Source organism: Dendrobates tinctorius, unplaced genomic scaffold, assembly GCF_039654945.1.
Source record: "Dendrobates tinctorius isolate UK_male_01 unplaced genomic scaffold, ASM3965494v1 ptg000294l, whole genome shotgun sequence".
NCBI lineage: Eukaryota > Metazoa > Chordata > Amphibia > Anura > Dendrobatidae > Dendrobates > Dendrobates tinctorius.
The window spans coordinates 3,945,213-3,966,970 of NW_027361961.1; the positions used below are offsets into that span (position 1 = coordinate 3,945,213).

Sequence of the window (21,758 nt, forward strand, 5' to 3'; positions counted from 1 at the left end):
CACCCGGGTAGATGGCTCCCTCTTCCCAACTACCCACGCACAGGTTGGCATAACTGGGCATGAACCTAGTCCCCATTGCCATACCCCATTGCTGTGTATAGTAATTCACCTCATACTTGGGGGGCGTGTCCTAGCTGGCCATGTGAGAGGTTGCATAGGAGAAAGCTCCTGCCACTATTACTACAATAATCCTGAGCAGGCACTGCTGTTTGCTTTAAATTGTGCCATACCTGCTGGCTGAAGGTCCCGGGAGCCGAGGGGTGTTGATCGGGAGTCCAGCGGAGGGAGAGATGACTCGGAGGAGGCAGAAGGACGCGGGGGCAGGAAATGCTGGTGCTATCCAAGATGGTGCTGCGGCCAGAAAGGACGCTGATAAAGCTAACGCCGCATGTCAGTGGCGCATGGAAGTGGCTGCAAAGCTAAAACAGTTTGCCCGGGTGGAAGGAGCAGAGGAGGCAGAGACACATGCTGGAGATGGATCTGAGGAGGAGGAGAAGGAAACGATCCCTGAACGGGAGAATGAGGTACAGAGGGGGGCAGGAGGGAACAGCATGGCTGTGGTAACAGGAGCCCAGGAAGAAGTGGTGCTGGAAGGAGAACCGACCCTGAGAGACATTTTTACACTAGTCTCTTCATGTAAGCAATCCCTGTGTTGGCGCAGGAATAAGTGGAGGACACCAGGGCATGCGCGAGAAAAAGAAATGAACGCTGAGGAGGCGGCGCCAAATTCAAAAGCTGGACATGACTGACGTATGTGTGGCGTCTGTGTCCAGGGGGAAATACCTGCCCCCCTATCAAATATCAGGTATGTCTGACCAATTTTAAAAACGATTATTTTGGCGGTGGAAGGGACGCTAAATAAAAGAGCCACCTTGACAGAATGCAGCATAGTGCTGCACAAGGTGGCTCTTTACTTAAAAACCGCTGGGAGGGTGACAGGTTCCCTTTAAAGGAAGCTCAGAATAATATGGATAAAACTCTTTTGGAAAGAATGGAGAGGAAAAGAGAGTTTCAGCAACTGGCTTATTACTAGGAAGGGGAGAAGGTTGGCCACATGCTGTCGCTGATTGCTTCTGCCCAGAGGGGTACCTCGTTTGTGCATTCATTGGTTTTAGGAAATGGCACAAGGTGTCGGAGACCCTTGACATTTTAGGGGTCTTCAGGGACTTTTATACGGATTTATACTCCTCTCGGGTGGGAGCATCTGTGGGAGACACTGTGGAATTCTTGGAGGGGCTTGGGCTGCCTAAACTGGGAGATGCTGACAGGGAAAGCTTGGAGGCACCTATCACTGACGAAGAGCTGAGCTGGGCACTAGGGTCAATGTCAATGGGGAAGGCGCCAGGAGTAGACGGATTACCAGCTGAAATTTATAAAGGTATGGAGGAATTGTTAGTGCCCAGATTGAGAGTTTTATTTGAGGATGCTAAGTGTAGAGGGACTTTGCCAGCTTCAATGAGAGAAGCCATAATAGTGGTAATACCGAAAGAGGATAAAGATCTACAGCAGCCTGATTCATATCGCCCAATCTCTTTGCTCACAACGGATGTTAAGCTTCTGGCCAAGGTATTAGCGAACTGGCTAACGGGTTTTCTCTCGAAGTTGATACATTCGGATCAGTCCGGCTTCATGCCCGACTGATCTACGGCTGTTAACCTGAGAAGGCTTTTTATGAATATGCAGCTGCAAGCCGACAACTGTGGTCAGAGGGTTATTGCATCCTTAGATGCTCATAAGGCTTTTGATAGCGTGGAGTGGAATATTTGTGGCAGGTTCTGTGCTGTTTGGGCTTTGGTCTGCAATTTCTGTCATGGGTTCAACTGCTGTATGCGTAACCGTTAGCAAAAATCAGGGTGAATGGGGAGCTATCCCAAGCTATAAAGTTGCACAGAGGGACGAGACAGGGGTGTCCACTCTCCCCTCTTTTGTTTGCTTTGGTGGTGGAATCGCTGGCCGCAAAGATTCGACAGTCTACCGGGGTGTCTGGGTTCAGGTATGGGTCAATAGAGAAAAAGATAGCGCTGTATGCGGACGATATACTATTGTTCTTGGATGATCCACACACTTCTCTGGGGAATGCCATGCGGCTTATTGAGGAATTTGGATCCTTATCGGGGCTGGTGATAAACTGGAATAAACCAGTTCTGTTTAAGGTCGCTGATGTAGTGGATGAGGTGAGGGACGCCGTAGGCGGGGGCAGACTTAAAGTGGCAGATCAATTTAAATACTTAGGGATATGGGTCTCTATGCCGGTTACAGACTATCTGCATAAGAATCTGACTCCTGTACTGGGGGTTCTTAAGGTGAAGGTGGGGGCCTGGACTAAGCTACACTTGTCGGTGGTTGGACGGGTCAATCTCTTCAAAATGATTCTGATGCCTAAGATACTATATGTACTTCACAATGCACCTATTTGGATACCCCGTGGGAAATTTAAACAGATCAACTCTTTATTTAGGAGTTTGATATGGGGGAAGCAGCATCCCTGTATTAGGTTTGAGATGCTTCAGCGGCCTAAGGAAGAGGGGGGATTGGCTTTGCCTAACCCTGAAATATTTTTTATTGTGGCACAGTGCCACCATCTCAGGGGCTGGGCGGCTGAGGAGACCTCCAGCGTGGTACAGCATTTGATAGAGGGGCTGACGAAGAGAAGACCAGCAGTTCAGTGCTTGGAGGATGGGTCCCTGGGGGCACTTGGAAAAATCTACCCAACACTGTTTCTGATACATAAAATATGGGGGAGGATCAAACAAATTCGGGGGGGGTCACCTGTCTAACTAGGTTTTCTCCGTTATGGCATAATAACAATCTTCCGGAGTTTATGATGTTGGGATGTTTGTCGGAATGGCTGGCCAGGGGGATACTGTATGTCTTTCAGATATTAGAGCAGCGGGAATTGAAATCTTTTTCCAGGCTGCAGTTGGAATATGGTCTTAAGGCCTCCGGGGATTATCAATATGCTCAGATGAGGCATGCGTGCAGAGTTCAAAACAGAGACGACTGCCTTAAAATTCAGGGCGACCTAGTGTTGGAGTATGTGTGTGTCGGGGGGACTACGAGGGGGGTCATCTCCTCTATATATAGAGACCTAATACATATCCATTTACTTGGATATCCAATCAATGCGAGGGCTAAGTGGGAAAGAGAGCTGGGTCACTTGGACGATGAAACATGGGAGTCGATTCTGGAGTGGATACCAGAACTGTCACTGAGTGAACCGTAAAGACTCTCTCAACTTTATATTTTACATAGAGTATATAGGTCTCCGGAAGTTATGTGTAGGGCTGGATTACGGTCTAACTCTGAGTGTCCTCGGTGTAAGAACGAAAATGCTGGATTATTTCATTTGCTGTGGACGTGCTCAAGATTGGCTGCTTTTTGGTTAGTGATCCTGAGTCATGTGGAAGTGGCTTATAGGTGTGTGGTCCCAAGAGAGCCATTGCTAGATTACTATGTATGGCTCCAAAGGTAATTGGATAAAAGAGGATCCACCTTCAAGGGGAGAATACCTTGCCTATGTGAAGCATGTCCTTAAGCTGGAGAAGGGGGTCTAAAAGAAAAGGAGAAAACTGGTGATGTATGACAAACTGTGGATGCCTTGGATGGAATTGGGATGAGTGGATAGGTGAATGAACGGTCTCGGGGGTATATATATGCGGGTTGTTTGTCTAGACTGCTATAACAGATGATGTTGTATAATGCAATTCTATATAAGTGTACAGGTGGTGTTAAAGGGATAATACGAGCTGCCTAAAGGGGGAAGGGCTGGGGGTGGGGTGAGTTTGCATTGTTGAGTGGGGGTGGTTTATGGGAAAATCAAAAATGCTTGTACCACTGTTGTATTAATACTGTGATGATGTTCTTCTTAATAAAAATCTATTTGAGTTAAAAAAATTCACCTCATACTTAAAATTGTTGTGCATTAAAGCAAAAGTGCATATAGTCCCGAATAAGTTTAATTTGATCAGCAGGAGGGTTGTTAACCCCTTACTGCCATCGGACGGAATAGTACGTTCGCTGACAGTATCCTCCGCTTTGATGTGGGCTCCAGCGGGGAACCCGCTTCAAAGCCGAGACATGCCAGCTGTTTTGAACAGCTGACATGTGCCCGCAATAGGCGCGGGTGGAATTGTGATCCACCCACGCCTATTAACTAGTTAAATGCCGCTGTCAAATTCTGACAGCGGCACTTATCAGGAGCTTCTGGCCATTGGGCCGTAGATACGCACACCGCTGACCCCGTCACATGATCAGGGGTCATCGGTTCGTAAGCATAAGAACCAGAGGTCTCCTTGAGACCCCTTTGGTTGTTGATGCTAGATTGCTATGAGCGCCACCCTGTGGTCGGCGCTCATAGCAATGCAGTAATTCTGCTACATAGAGGGGATCTGAGCATTGCCTCTATGTAGCAGAGCCGATCGAACTTTGGCAGCTTCTAGCCTCCCATGGAGGCTATTGAAGCATGCCAAAAGTTAAGGAAAAATGTTTTTAAAAATATTAAAAAAAATAAAAGTTCAAATCACCCCCCTTTCGCCCCATTCAAAATAAAACAATAAAAAAAATCAAACATACACATATTTGATATTGCCGTGTTCAAAATCGCCCGATCTATCAATACAAAAAACGATTAACCTGATCGCTAAATGGCATAACGAGAAAAAAATCGAAACACCAGAATTAAATTAAAATACAACAACGGGCGATCAAAAGAACGTATCTACACAAAATTGGTATTATTAAAAAACATCAGCTCGGTGCGAAAAAATAAGCCCTCACCCAACCTGAGATCAATGGAGACGCTACGGGCCTCGGAAAATTGTTCAATTTTTTTAGCAAACTTTGGAAAAAATTTTCACCGCTTAGATAAAAAAGAACCTAGACATGTTGGGTGTGTATGAACTCATAATGACCTGTAGAATCATAATGTCAGCTCAGTTTTAGCATTTAGTGAACTTAGCAAAACAGCCAAACAAAAAACAAGTGAGGGATTGCACTTTTTTTGCAATTTCACCGCACTTGGAATTTATTTCCCGTTTCCCAGTACATGAAATGCTAAAACCAATGGTGTCCTTCAAAAGTACAACTCATCCCACAAAAAAATAAGCAATAAAACATGGCCATATTGACCAAAAAATAAAAAACTTATGGCTCTGGAAAGAAGTGGAGGGAAAAACAAAAATGCAAAACCTTAAAAAGCTCTGGTCATTAAGGGAAAAGTTAGTTGGAAAAATGTACAGTTGCCTCACATCCTTTATTATTTTCTATTACAGTATAAAGAGATGTAACATGCACCCTTCCTATAATGTTAGGATTCTGCCATTCACGTTGATCCAGTATTTGTAGGAAATGTTTGCTGTCCTTTAGATATGCCGGCAGCAATAATACATACAATAATTCAGAAGCTGATGATCTCCATATGCGAATACATTTGATGTAAGACACTGTATTACAGATATTATTAGTCACCCCGATGGGTTAATAAGTGTTTTGTGTATCGTAGGTGGTAGAATATTGCTATCCTAGGATGTTGGATATTATTAAATGAAAGTTCTTCTTTACTTAAAATACCTGCATGTAATCCTCTAATAATTAAATCCTTGATTTCTAGTTTGAATGCACATTTTGGATAATTTTTCATTACCTTATGCGTAATTTTTCATACTATAAGATGCACTGGACCATAAGATGCACCTGGGTTTTAGAAGAGAAAATTAGAAAAAAAATTGAAGCAAAAAATGTGGTCAATTCTGTACTAATATCCCTTATCCTGCTATATATATCTCTCAATCCAGGAATACATAATCCACTCATCACCATACTGGTATGCATGGTCTACTCATCCCCATCCTGATAAGCACGATCCCCTCTTCCCCCATCCTGGAATGCATGGTCCCCTCATCCCTACCCTGGTATGCATAGCCCCCTCATCCCCATTCTGGTATGCATGGCCTCCTCATCCCTGAGCTGGCTTGCAGGGCCTCCTCATTCCTATCCTGGTATGCATGGCCTCCTCATCCCCATTCTGGTATGCATGGCCTCCTCATCCCTGAGCTGGCTTGCATGGCCTCCTCATCCCTATCCTGGTATGCATGGTCCCATCCCCATCCTGGTATGAATGCCCCCATCTCAATCCTGGTATGCATGGCTCGCCCCATCAGAAAAACATTATAAAAATACATAAACCATTATACTTACCTTCCCTGTGCTCCCTCACAGCGTCCTGTTTTGATGCCAGTGGCTGATTTATGTTTGTAAGCAGCGTTTAGCAGTGACGTCATGCGCTGCTTACAAGCTGAGGACAGCTGCCAGAATACTCACTGCTCCCCATGCTGGAAAGATGGGCGTTTGCAGCAGTGAATATTCACTGATCTTTAATAGCGGGCACAGTGTTAGCCACAGCTGCTGGCTACCTGCAGCTGCCATGCTTTCATGTGTGCCCTCTACTAAAGGGAATGAATATTCACTGCTATCCACGCCCATGGGAGTGGAGAGCAGTGAATATTCATTCTCTTTAATAGTGGGTACATGTGATCACCCAGCAATTGCAGGAAGCCGGGGGGCTGCCGCTATTGTGCTACTTGGCAACCACATGGACCAGGGATCGTCTCACTGAACGTCTGCTCTCCTTTCAACATGGTCATAACACTACTTAGACAACACATGGTGATGATAAAACCATGTGGCAATACTTTATTGAATCACAAAACAGGCAAATAACACATAGAACAGGCTCAGCAGATTACCCCAAAATGTTGCACATTAAAGTCTCACCCTTCCGCTGACGCATCGGGATAAGAGCAGCTGTTACTTTAGAGCTTCCAGGACTGAATACTCTACATGTGGCACACACACAGAGTGAAGGTAATTACAAGCTTAGGAAGATGACAGTCCATTCATGTACAAGACCAGTTGATCAAATGGTTACAACCTGGCTTCTCCAAACATCTCCACGGAGCTTTAGCGACCGAAGGGTCCCAATCCTGGTTTTCTCCAAACGTATCCATTTATTCACGATGGTCCATGGAGCAGACCATGGTCCCCTAAGCTGGCATCCTGTAGAATGACAAATCTGTGTCCCTCGTGATGGAGCCATGATGTCTTGGCTGCTGTCCTGTCTCTGGTCCTTTGAATGTTATGATGTCTTGGTTGAATCTCTGGGCCTCATACAGAGGCATATAACCTCTTTTTATTGCTATCAAGTGTCCTTCAATACAGCATTCACAGATAAGGGGAAGAATGGTGACAACCAAGTTGCATTGTTTGATTATGTAATCTATTTGCATAGTTTTTCCTTCTCTGTTTTGGAAGTTAACAAGCTAGCTGGCTTGGACAATGTGTAATTAGCATAGTTAACATCGATAGTCATCCAGGATAAGAGCACAGTATGTTACATCAAATGTCAACTTACAAAACAATATTACAGTCTTACACAACCAAAATTCTGCTTTCTTGACCAACCAGAAACACATAAATTCAAAAGCCAACATATACACTCACTGGCCACTTTATTAGGTACACCATGCTAGTAAGGGGTTGGACCCCCTTTTGCCTTCAGAACTGCCTCAATTCTTCGTGGCAGAGATTCAACAAGGTGCTGGAAGCATTCCTCAGAGATTTTGGACCATATTGACATGATGGCATCACACAGTTGGCGCAGATTTGTCGGCTGCACTTCCCTGATGCGAATCTCCCGTTCCACCACATCCCAAAGATGCTCTATTGGATTGAGATCTGGTGACTGAGGAGGCCATTTGAGTACAGTAAACTCATTGTCATGTTCAAGAAACCAATCTGAGATGATTCGAGCTTTATGACATGGCGCATTATCCTGCTGAAAGTAGCCATCAGATGTTGGGTACATTGTGGTCATAAAGGGATGGACATGGTCATCAACAATACTCAGGTAGGCTGTGGCGTTGCAACGATGCTCAATTGGTACCAAGGGGCCCAAAGAGTGCCCAGAAAAAATTCCCCACACCATGACACCACCACCACCAGCCTGAACCGTTGATACAAGGCAGGATGGATCCATGCTTTCATGTTGTTTACGCCAAATTCTGACCCTACCATCCGAATGTCGCAGCAGAAATCGAGACTCATCAGACCAGGCAACGTTTTTCCAATCTTCTACTGTCCAATTTCGATGAGCTTGTGCAAATTGTAGCCTCAGTTTCCTGTTCTTAGCTGAGAGGAGTGGAACCCAGTGTGGTCTTCTGCTGCTGTAGCCCATCTGCCTCAAAGTTCGACGCACTGTGCGTTCAGAGATGCTCTTCTGCCTACCTTGGTTGTAACGGGTGGCAATTTGAGTCACTGTTGCCTTTCTATCAGCTCGAACCAGTCTGCCCATTCTCCTCTGACCTCTGGCATCAACATGGCATTTCCGGCCACAGAACTGCCGCTCACTGGATTTTTTTTCTTTTTCGGACCATTCTCTGTAAACCCTAGAGATGGTTGTGCGTGAAAATCCCAGTAGATCAGCAGTTTCTGAAATTCTCAGACCAGCCCTTCTGGCACCAACAATCATGCCACGTTCAAAGGCACTTAAATCACCTTTCTTCCCCATACTGATGCTCGGTTTGAACTGCAGGAGATTGTCTTGACCATGTCTACATGCCTAAATGCACTGAGTTGCCGCCATGTGATTGGCTGATTAGAAATTAAGTCTTAACACACAGTTGGACAGGGGTACCTAATAAAGTGGCCAGTGAGTGTAGATAACAGTCTATTCTTCCAGGCTTGCTGAAAATAGACATCTGGTTAATTAAGATACAATTCTGTGTCCTCACGCAGACCCCATTTTTGATTTTCCTGCAATTGTTTGATATCTTGATGTTCATGGAAAGTTAAGTTGTATTTAAAATTAGTGCATCGCCTGTTGCTGACCCGTCCAATATCGTCAATGACACATTTCTGAAATGTTTAAAAAGAGTCTGAGTATTCAAGGAGGGGGTAAAGTTAGATTTATTTTTCAACTCAGTGGTTTTATAACTGTGAGGTTTATGTTTAAATCCTAAATAATGAAGGGACACACGTTTAAAAACACATATTTTCTGGTGAGAGAGTGACGCTTATATTCCCCCTTAGTTCAATTAAAGTGCTAGTGCTTCATTAGTTGCCAAACCAGATTCACTGTTCCTTTTATCCTGTATACTTTCCTACGTTTCTATTCTTATCAGGCGCACATATGACAAATGCTGTCAGGCTGAAGTACCTACTATTGCTCTCCTGTGAGTTGATAAATTAGGCACACCCTCATCTATTAACCCCTTTCTGACATCCGACGTACTATCCCGTCCATGGGACCTGGGCCCCTATGCCCATGGACGGGATAGTACGTCTACTGCGATCAGCGGCGCCCACGTGGTTAGCGCCGCTGATCGCGGCCGGGTGTCAGCTGATTATCACAGCTGACACCCGGCACAATGTGTCAGGGGCGGTCACCACCCCCGACACGTTAACCCCTTGCACACCGCGATCAAACACGATCGCGGTGTATCGGGGGTTAAAGGGAAGCATCGGCAGGGAGGGGGCTCCCTCCGTGCTTCCCTGAGCCCCCCACGGCAGCGCAATGTGCAGCGCTGCTGTGGGGGGCTCCTTTCCTGCAGGCCCCCGAATCCAAGATGGCGACGGGGGCCTTCGGGGGCCTGCAGGAAGCTGGCTTCCTCAGTGCCTGCAAAGCGCAGGCATGAGGAAGCCTTGTGCAGTGCCTGTGACAGATTGCTGATCTGTCACAGTGATCTGTGATGTGACAGATCGCTGATCTGTCACAGGACAGTGATGTCCCACCTGGGACTATGTAATAAAGTTAAAAGAAAAATTAAAAAAAGTGTTAAAATAAGTTTAAAAAAATCGCCAAATAAATTAGAAAAAAAAAAAAAATATTCCCCCAAATAAATCCTTTTTTTGGAAATAAAAAAAAAAAAAAACAATAAAAGTACACATATTAGGTATCACCGCGTCCGTAACGACCTGCCCTATAAAACTATCCCATTAGTTAACCCCTTTAGTGAACCCCTTAAAAAATAAAAATAAAAAACGAAGCAAAAAATAATGATTTATTATCATACCGCCAAACAAAAAGGGTAATAACGCGCGATCACAAAGACGCATATAAATATCCATGGTACCGCTGAAAATGTCATCTTGTCCCGCAAAAAACGAGCTGCCACACAGCATCATCAGCAAAAAAATAAAAAAGTTATAGCTCGCAGAATAAAGCGATGCAAAAATAATTATTTTTTATATAAAATAGTTTTCATTGCACAAAACCGACAAAACATAAAAAAACGATCTAAATGAGGTATCGCTGTAACCGTACTGACCCGAAGAATAAAACCGCTTTATCAATTTTACCGCACGCGGAACGGTGTAAACGCACCCCCCCCAAAAGAAATTAATGAAACGCTGGTTTTTGTTCATTCTGCGTCCCAAAAATCGGAATAAAAAGCGATCAAAAAAGTCACGTGCCTGAAAATGGTACCAATAAAAACGTCAACTCGTCCCGCAAAAAATAAGACCTCACATGACTCGGTGGGTCAAAATACGGAAAAATTATAGCTCTCAATATGTGGTGATGCAAAAACTATTTTTACAATAAAAAGCGTCTTTTAGCGTGCGACAGCCGCCAAACATAAAAACCGCCATAAATAGTAAATCAAACCCCCCGTTATCACCCCCTTAGTTAGGGAAAAATAATAAAATAAAAAAAATGTATTTATTTCCATTTTTCCATTAGGGTTAGGGCTAGGGCTAGGGTTAGGGTTAGGGCTAGGGTTAGGGTTAGGGCTAGGGTTAGGGCTAGGGTTAGGGTTAGGGCTAGGGCTAGGGTTAGGGTTAGGGCTGAGACTAGGGTTAGGGGTGTGTTGGGGTTCGGGTTGGAGTTAGAATTGGGGGTTTCCACTGTTTGGGCACATCAGGGGCTCTCCAAATGCAACATGGCGTCTGATCTCAATTCCAGCCAATTCTGAGTTGAAAAAGTCAAATGGTGCTCCTTCCCTTCCAAGCTCTGCCATGTGCCCAAACAGTGTTTTACCCCCACATGTAGGGTATCAGCCTACTCAGGTCAAATTGCAAAACAATTTTTGGGGTCCAATTTCTCCTGTTACCTTTAGGAAAATAAAAAATTGGGGGCAAAAATATCATTTTTGTGGAAAAAAATGATTTTTTTATTTTCACGTCCGAGCGTTATAAACTTCTGTGAAGCACTTGGGGGTTCAAAGTGCTCACCACACATCTAGATAAGTTCCGTGGGGGGTCTAGTGTCCAAAATGGGGTCACTTGTGGGGAGTTTCAATAGTTTAGGTACATCAGGGGCTCTCCAAACGCACATGACACCCGCAGACCATTCCATCAAAGTCTGCATTCTAAAACGTCACTGCTTCCCTTCCGAGCCCCGACGTGTGTCCATACAGTAGTTTTCTCCCACATATGGGGTGTCAGCGTACTCATGACAAATTGGACAACAACTTTTGGGGTCCAATTTCTCCTGTTACCCTTGGGAAAATGAAAAAATTGGGGACTAATTGATCATGTTTGTGGAAAAAATATGATTTTTTTATTTTCATGCCCGGGCATTATAAACTTCTGTGAAGCCTTTGGGGGTTCAAAGTGCTCACCACACATCTAGATAAGTTCCTTAGGGGGTCTCGTTTCCAAAATGGGGTCATTTGTGGGGGGTTTCCACTGTTAAGGTACATTAGGGGCTCTCCAAAGGCAACATGACACCCGCAGAACAATCCCTCAAAGTCTGCATTCCAAAACGTCACTACTTCCCTTCCGAGCCCCGACGTGTGTCCATACAGTAGTTTTGTCCCATATATGGGGTGTCAGCGTACTCAGAACAAATTGGACAACAACTTTTGGGGTTCAATTTCTCCTGTTACCCTTGGGAAAATAAAAAAATTGGGGACTAATTGATCATGTTTGTGGAAAAAATACGATTTTTTTATTTTCATGCTCGGGCATTATAAACTTCTGTGGAAGCCCTTGGGGGTTCAAAGTGCTCACCACACATCTAGATAAGTTCCTTAGGGGGTCTCGTTTCCAAAATGGGGTCATTTGTGGGGGGTTTCCACTGTTAAGGTACATTAGGGGCTCTCCAAAGGCAACATGACACCCGCAGAACAATCCCTCAAAGTCTGCATTCCAAAACGTCACTACTTCCCTTCCGAGCCCCGACGTGTGTCCATACAGTAGTTTTGTCCCATATATGGGGTGTCAGCGTACTCAGAACAAATTGGACAACAACTTTTGGGGTTCAATTTCTCCTGTTACCCTTGGGAAAATAAAAAAATTGGGGACTAATTGATCATGCTTGTGGAAAAAATACGATTTTTTTATTTTCATGCCCTGGCATTATAAACTTCTGTGAAGCCTTTGGGGGTTCAAAGTGCTCACCTCACATCTAGATAAGATCCTTAGGGGGTCTAGTTTTCAAAATGGGGTCATTTGTGGGGGTTTCCATTGTTTAGGTACATCAGGGGTTTTCCAATCGCGACATGGTGTCCGATCTCAATTCCAGCCAAAAGCGTCAAATGGCGCTGCTTCCCTTCCGAGCTCTGCCATGCGCCCAAGTAGTGGTTTACCCCCACATGTGGGGTATCAGCGTACTCAGTACAAATTGCACAATAACTTTTAGGGTCCTGTTACCCTTGGAAAAATAAGAATTGAGGGTGAAAAGATCATTTTTGAGGAAAAAATATGATTTTTTAATTGTACGGCTTTATGTTATAAACTCTGTGAAGCCCTTGGGGGTTCAAAGTTCTCACCACACATCTAGATAAGTTCCTTAGGGGGTCTAGTTTCCAAAATGGTGTCATTTGTGGGGGGTTTCCACTGTTTTGGTACATCAGGGGTTTTCCAATCACGACATGATGTCCGATCTCAATTCCAGCCAAAAACGTCAAATGGCGCTGCTTCCCTTCCGAGCTCTGCCATGCGCCCAAATAGTGGTTTACCCCCACATGTGGGGTATCAGCATACTCAGGACAAATTGCACAATAACTTTTAGGGTCCTGTTACCCTTGGGAAAATAAAAATTGGGGTGAAAAGATCATTTTTGTGGAAAAAATATGATTTTTTAATTGTACCGCTGTACGTTATAAACTTCTGTAAAGCCCTTGTGGGTTCAAAGTTCTCACCACATATCTAGATAAGTTCCTTGGGGGGTCTAGTTTCCAAAATGGGGTCACTTGTAGGGGGTTTCCACTGTTTAGGTACATCAGGGACTCTCCAAACATGACATGGCGTCCGATCTGAATTCCAGCCAATTTTGCATTGAAAAAGTCAAACGGCGCTCCTTCCATTCTGAGCTCTGCCATGCGCCGAAACAGTCGTTCCCCCCCACATATCAGGTATCAGCGTACTCAGGACAAATTGCACAATAACTTTTGCAGTCCAATTTCTCCTGTTACCCTTGGTAAAATAAAAAAAATTGAACCTGAAGTATTTTTTTTGTGAAAAAAAGTTAGATGTTCATTTTTTTTAAATATTCAAAAAAATTCCTGTGACGCACCTAAAGGGTTAATAAACTTCTTGAATGTGGTTTTGAGCACCTTAAGGGGTGCAGTTTTTAGAATGGTGTCACTTTTGGGTATTTTCTATCATATAGACCCCTCAAAGTGGCTTCAAATGTGATGTGGTCCTAAAAATAAAATGGTGTTGAGAAATCGCTGGTCAACTTTTAACCCTTATAACTTCCTAACAAAAAAAAATTTTGGTTCCAAAATTGTGCTGATGTAAAGTAAACATGTGGGAAATGTTAGTTATCAAGTTTTTTGTGTGCTGTACCTCTGTGATTTAAGGGCATAAAAATTCAAAGTTGGAAAATTGCGAAATTTTCAAAATTTTCGCCAAATTTCCGTTTTTCTCACAAATAAACGCAAGTTATTTGAATGAAATTTTACCACAAACATGAAGTACAATATGTCACGAGAAAACAATGTCAGAATCACCGGGATCCATGGAAGCGTTCCAGAGTTATGACCTCATAAAGGTACAGTGGTCAGAATTGTAAAAATTGGCCCGGTCATGAACGTGCAAACCACCCTTGGGGGTGAAGGGGTTAAACAGCAAGAAGAAGGAGCATAGATACCAAATTAGCAATAGATCTTTTATTTTTTCAAATATTAAAAATATTATATAAAAAACTTTTTATTACAGCCAAAAAAAAAACAAACAAAAGGTAATGAAAAAAACAATCTGGGAAGATCTCTCTCTCTCTCTCTCTCTATATATATATATATATATATCTCGCCTCTTAATTAATGCATAAATTTAAAATATTCACAATTAAATAACATGAACTTCAGAAAAAAATATATAATCACAATATACTAAGATGTCATTTTCATAATCTGTAATGGCCGTCCAGATGAATATATAAATGTATAGTAATAATAAATATCCAAATAAAGTGCCAAAAAATGTAATAATACTGACCAAGTAAGAAATATACTGTAAATAAAAATATAATCACAAATTGTGCAAAAAAGTGCAAATTTGGTTCCCCATACCTTTATACCAAGGGGATTCTGATGATGACAGGTTCTCATGGGTGGATAGGGGAGTATCCAATTCTGTATTGATAGAACTATGTTCCTGGGGGGTTGGCAATTGAGATGGTGTATTCTCCACGTCTGATGTTAAGTGGATAGAGAACATTTCCTCTGATATCGCTGTAGCAGATAGACTGCCTTCAATTTCATCTAAGGTTTCAAAAACTGTATCTGTCCTCCAACGTTCTAGTATTACATCCCGTCCAATTTCCGATGTCTTTTTTGGACAATTCCTTTTCCTTGCTTTGTATTCTATTTCTAATATTTCTGGATAGATTCATATTTTCGGGATGATTTTTATATGGTGTTAATTTGCCATATAGTTTAGATATCTTATTTGTACTATTCATCAATTGTTTTTTCCTTTATTCAATGATAAAGGAAAGGTTTTAAACATAGCATCCCATTCAGTCAGGAGAACGTTATCACCTATATCTCCAGATAGGGATTGGTATACTGACAGCCCCTTGGTAACCTATCATAAGCCAAATAAGAGTGGCAATTTCCCATAGAACAAACAGTTGAACACCACAATCCACTAGTTCATCTTATTAGGTTTTTTTATTGGACTGTGAACTGTTATTGTGCTGGTGAATAATTAAATATTTTTACATAACTTGCCACTTGTACAGACTGTGATGTGACTGGTGGTCGCGTGGTTAATGGGAGGTATATCTCACAGGGATGGATGCTCCCTGCGATGCAACCCGGAGTATTTTGTCTCTAGTGTACTTGAGCACTAAAGATGTCATTTAGTGCACTGTCCGGGTTGCGGGTAGCTATGAGAGATGGGAGGGTCTGGCTACCCATATTGACTCACCTCTGGGTGAGGGTGTTGACTCTACTCCTGTTTTACTTCAGGACCTGCAGGAGTTTCAGGACCTGCCGTGAGGTCATGCCCATGTGATCCATACCTCACCTGTGGGTGTGGTTACAGCCCACATAATGGAGGTTGTGTTTAGTACATGTGAGTGAGTGTGAGGGAGTCTGTCAGAGTGTGGACAGACTTCCATGTGTCCAGGTGGGACACTACAGAGTAGTCTGTGTTCTTAGGAAGGAGAAGCTCTCCTGTGTGTACGGCTCAAGTCGGAGCCTCCAGGCTGGACATTGCCCTGGCTTGTGTGTGCACAGGGCCTGAGGGAGCAAAGCCCAGCTATGAACTGTTTATGTTGCTTTCGACTGCTGTGAAGGCTGGAAACTGTGTTTTGTTGCTGTGAGGTTTATGGAGCAAATAAACCGAATGGACTCATTTTAACCCTGAGTGTGCCTCTGTTTTACCTCCAAGACCGGTAACGTGAGTAATCCCTGTCCAATCACATGGTGGAACGTTACAAGACATTTTAAGTTAAAATATTAAATTCAAGGATATTTTATTCAAAAATCATAATTGTTTTTTTTTCTTGGCAGATGACTGTACCGGGAGATCAGCGGGACAGCTGACATCTTCAGTTTTTAAATCAGATGATCTTAATATCCCACAGGATACAATTGAAGTGAATGCCATTACTACAGATATACCATCATCCCTTCACAGCAAAGATCTGTCATCTGATCCTTTGAAACAGGTCCCGTCTTCTGATTCATTACCGCCTACTAAGGAAAATCAAAGTCTTAAAATAAGCATTAAAAAACGAATTGCTCCTAAAGTAAAAAAGCCATTTTTGAGTTCACAATGTGGAAATAGTTTTCCCTTTGAAAAGTCTGTTCTTAAGCATAAAAAAATTCACACAGCAGAGAAAAGACTTTTTTGTTCCGTGTGTGGAAAATGTTTTAACCAGAAATCACAACTTGTTAGACACCAGAGAAATCACACAGGGGAGAAGCCATTTTCATGTTCAGAATGTGGGAAATGTTTTACAAATAAATCAACTCTTGCTAAACATGAGAGAACTCACACAGGGGAGAAGCCATTTTCATGTTCAGAATGTGGGAAATGCTTTACAAATAAATCAGCTATTGTTAGACATCAGAGAACTCACACAGGGGAGAAGCCATTTTCATGTTCAGAATGTGGGAAACGTTTTACAAATAAAAAGAATCTTATCAAACATCAGAGAACTCACACAGGGGAGAAGCCATTTACATGTTCAGAATGTGGGAAATGTTTTACAGCAGAAGGAACTCTTGTTACACATCAGAGAACTCACACAGGGGAGAAGCCATTTTCATGTTCAGAATGTGGGAAATGCTTTACAAGTCAATCAAATATTATTACACACCAAAGAATTCACACAGGGAAGAAGCCATTTTCATGTTCAGAATGCGGGAAATGTTTTACAAATAAATCATATCTTGTTAAACATGAGAGAACCCACACAGGGGAGAAGCCATTTTCATGTTCAGAATGTGGGAAATGCTTTTCAAATAAGTCAAATTTTAATACACACCAAAGAATTCACACAGGGAAGAAGCCATTTTCATGTTCAGAATGTGGGAAATGTTTTACAAATAAATCATGCCTTGTTAAACATGAGAGAATTCACACAGGGGAGAAACCTTTTTCATGTTCAGAATGTGGGAAATGTTTTAATCAGAAATCATCTCTTGTTAAACATCAGAGAACTCACACAGGGGAGAAACCATTTTCATGTTCAGAATGTGGGAAATGTTTTACAAATAAATCAACTCTTGTTAAACATGAGAGAACTCACACAGGGGAGAAGGCATTTTCAAGTTCAGACTGGGAAATATTTTACAAATAAATCAACTCTTGTTAAACATGAGAGAACTCACACAGGGGAGAAGCCATTTTCATGTTCAGAATGTGGGAAATGTTTTACAAATAAATCAACTCTTGTTAAACATGAGAGAACTCACACAGGGGAGAAGGCATTTTCAAGTTCAGACTGGGAAATGTTTTACAAATAAATCAACTCTTGTTAAACATGAGAGAACTCACACAGGGGAGAAGCCATTTTCATGTTCAGACTGTGGGAAATGTTTTACAAAAAATCAAATGTTATTACACACCAAAGAATTCACACATAGTAGAAGCCATTTTCATGTTCAGAATGTGGGCAATACCCTCTGATGAAGGAGACAACAGTATCTCCGTAAAGCATAAGGGAAAGTATGACCCTTTGAAACTCCATACAGCAGCAACGAGTGATGTTACACACCGACTGCTCCTACATGTGACACAAGCCACATCTGGTGAGTCACCGGCTGGGGCTCCCTGCTTTGAGGTGTGCTGCAGCGAACTTTTGAGACTTCTTTCCACCAGCTCATGTGAGTATCTTCCCTATACCATGGAAATGTAAATGTAAGTTATTTACCACAAGGATATCTATTTGTGTTACAAGTTTAACACCGTGCTTCATTATTTGCAAGCATCAATGTAAAGCCACTGGCACATGACTTTATAGTCCATGCTGCATAGAGCTAATGCAAGATTAAATGCTAATTTATTTTGTTGTCCTGTGGCAACATGAAGATCAAAACTGTGCACGACTATTGAACTGTGTCTGCCAGCTGTGGCTAATAACTATTAAAGAAATGTCCTACAAAGGGTTTAACTAAAATCAACGAAAATTATTATATGGACAACTCCATTAACAATTGGTCTTAGTAAAAACGAACTGTGCCTGCCAACCATGGTATTAACTTTATCAACTAAGGCTATTGGATAATGAATTTTATTGCATGGTGTATGATGTTTAACTAAGTGTGTTGTTTTGAATATATCCTTTTTTATTGCAATTTGCTATGCGTGACTAACCATTCAATTTATCAAGCAGGCAATGGCCCAATTGATGGGGATTAATGTGGATGGCATCTTATAGGGCTAAATACCGCACATATTCACACTATACAGTGCAGAGACGTTTTTTCATTTTAATCTCATTAGTAATGCACCACCAGGGGTGTTTTTTCATCTTGTGCAGCTTTTTTATATATCTGTCTTTGCACATGTATCCCTTTCTCTAGATGTCCTATAGGTGTGAATAGCGCGTGTAAAAATATCTAAATTCTTGTTTCTAATGAAAATTTTTAGTTGTCTCTTGTTTCTGTGACATCAAAGAGTTTTCCTTTTACTGTTACATATAATTAAAGGGAATCTGTCACCCTTTTTTTTCAAGTATGAGCTGCCGGCACCGACATCAGTGGCTTATCTACAGCATTCTGTAATGCTGTAGATAAGCCCTCGATGTAACCTGAAAGATAAGAAAAAGGAGTTATATTATACTCACCGGGGGGTGGTCCGGTCTTGGTCCGATGGGTGTTGTGGTCCGGTGCCTCCCATCTTTATACAATGCTGTCGTCTTCTTTCCTTCCTGTCGTGGCTCTGGCGCAGGCGCACTGCTCTGTCCTGTTGAGGGCAGAGCAGAATACTGCATTGAGCAGGCACAGGACCTCTCACGGCAGCTGCGCACTGCAGAACTCTGCTCTGCCCTCAACAGGACAGAGCAGTGCGCCTGCGCAGGAGCCACGACAGGAAGGAAAGAGGAGGACGTCATTGTATGAAGATGGGAGGTGCCGGACCGATCCGTGCCCCCCATCGGACCGGACGCCGGAGTGAATATAATCTAACTCTTTTTTCTTATCTTTCACGTTACATCGGGGCTTATCTACAGCATTACAGAATACTGTAGATAAGCCACTGATGTCGGTGCCGGCAGCTCATACTCGAAAGGTGACAGATTCCCTTTAATGCATAAAAGTTTCTATACATGGAAACATTATTTTTTTTGCAATTCTAAAGATGTAGAATATTTTGTGATGCCCTTTTCCTGATATTTATTTAGAGGAAACTTGGCAACAATTCAAATAACTAAAACCTGTCTAAATACTATTGCGAATAATAAACAGTTACAGAAATTGCACTACAGCATTTGCTCCTCATTCAGTGGGAACTCTTTTTCGCTCGTCTTTTGTGCTCCTGCATCGGATCATCTCTTACAATTGTCCAACAGTAATCTGCAAGCAGTAATGGATTCCATTTTCCTTCATATCTTTTCTCCAAAGCCACAATATTTTGGTGAAATCTCTCACCGTGCTTGTTGCTCACTGCTCCGCAGTTTGGTGGAAGAAAGTCTAGATGCGAATGTAAAAAATGAATCTTGAAGGACATGTTCCCGCCAACATCCTTATATGTTTTGAGATTTTTCACCAACTCTTTATAGTTATCTTCTCTTGAGTTCCCCCCAAAATTTAGTTACCACTAATGTGTATGCTATTCATGCAGCTTTTTCCTTGCCCTTCAACAGAGAAACTCCTTATCTGTCACGCGGGGCTTAGGACAACTAAGGCAGAAATACCCGGGGCCCCTGTGGTGTCCCTTTCACTAGGGGAAACCCTGTCTGACCCTCAACCCAGGGTTTTTGCTGAAGGTGCAAATGCCTGAGCCTCCACCCTTTCCTTATCTCCTGCTCAGCCCTGCACTTAACCCTCCACCCTCCACCCAGTGAGGAGACACACCACCAAAGCTCCCACACAAATAAGACAGACAGGGAGAACTTAAACTGCACTGCGCCGCACACACACAGGAATATACAGTAATGTGAACAGGGCACAATTAAACACAAATATGGGAAGGAGAAAGGATAACGACGGATCATACGACACCAGATACGAATCTCTCTCTCTGCAACACCTCCACTCCAGACCGGAACCACTTGGTATGAAAACACAAGCTATAATCGGCGACGCCCATATGCCAGTATGACTATTTAAAGACCGTGGGCGTGACTAAACTTCCAACCTGGTCTCCAGCAGGATTAACCCCCGAGAGCCTGAAGATCAAGCCGGCGCCACTGAGGCTATAGTGGCTGGAGGTGGAACTACCTCTGCCTGCCGGACGCTGTGGTGTGAACAGCGTCCGACATGACAGTACCCCGTCTTCTACGAGGGACCCCAGGGCCCTCAAGACTCATAGGACCCGGCTTGTCCGGATGACGACGGTGAAAAGAACTGACCAGGCGATCCGCATGTATGTCTGAGGCTGGAACCCAAGACCTCTCCTCCGGACCATACCCCCGCCAGTGCACCAAATACTGAAGAGTACGGCGTACTACTCGAGAGTCCACTACCTTGGCGACCTCGAACTCTAAATTGCCATCCACCATGACTGGAGGTGGCATCGGCGTCGTGTCCACCAAGCCTACCACCTTTTTCAATAAAGCCCTGTGAAAAACGTTATGTATTTTGTACACCGCAGGAAGTTCCAACCGATAAGCCACTGGGTTAATGATGGCAGAAATCCTAAAAGGCCCAATAAACCTTGGACCCAGTTTTAAAGATGGAATTTTGAGTTTTATGTTCTTCGTAGCTAACCACACCCATTCACCCACACACAGGTCCGGACCTGGCACGCGTCTACTGTCAGCCACCCGTTTGTACCTGGCACTCATGCTCAACAAACGCTGTTTCACCCGCCTCCAGACTGATGACAATTGGGCTCCTAGCTGATCCTCCTCCGGGACACCCCCGGAGTCACCCTGACGTAAGGTACAAAACTGAGGATGTTGACCGTACACACAAAAGAATGGAGACTCTCCTGATGACTCTTGGCGGTGATTATTTAACGCGAATTCGGCCAGAGGAAGGAAAGTAGACCACTCCTCCTGGTTGTCGGACACAAAACATCGTAAATACTGTTCTAGATTTTGGTTCATGCGCTCAGTTTGTCCATTAGACTGTGGATGAAACGCCGATGAATGTGACAACTTGATCCCCAACCTTGAGCAAAAAGCTTTCCAAAACCTCGCCACAAATTGCGTACCCCTATCAGATACTATGTCAGATGGTACTCCGTGGAGTCTGACCACCTCCTTCACAAATACCTGAGCCAACGTCTTAGCATTGGGCAAAGAAGACAACGCCACAAAATGCGCCATCTTTGAAAAACGGTCAACCACCACCAGGATGACCGTGTTCCCTGCCGAGGCTGGCAAGTCAGTGATAAAATCCATGGAGATTTCTGTCCATGGCCTATTGGGTACCCCCAGAGGCTGTAGCGTGCCAGCAGGACGGGTTCGGGGTGACTTAGCCCTAGCGCACGTGATGCAAGCTGCCACGTACGAGACCACGTCCTGCCGGATTTTGGGCCACCAGAAACGACGCGATACCAGCTCTAAGGTGCCCTTCACCCCTGGATGACCAGCCAGTACCGAATTGTGGTGTTCCTTCAACACCTTAAGCCGAAGATGCAGGGGTACAAATGATTTGTTGGCGGGAAGTCCTGGTGGTACCTCCTCTTGGGTC

General features: G+C 43.4%; 1 protein-coding gene across 1 annotated transcript in view; it reads left to right on the forward strand.

Annotated features, from left to right (window-relative positions):
* The window catches only part of LOC141072997 (uncharacterized), a 36,179-nt gene extending 17,925 nt beyond the window's left edge, over nt 1–18,254 (forward strand). The window contains exon 5 of the mRNA XM_073560269.1: nt 15,963–18,254. Within this exon, the coding sequence (XP_073416370.1) occupies nt 15,963–17,257 (1,295 nt within the window). The 3' untranslated portion in view covers nt 17,258–18,254. The remainder of the gene's footprint in view (nt 1–15,962) is intronic.
* Nucleotides 18,255–21,758: the final 3,504 nt, after the last annotated feature.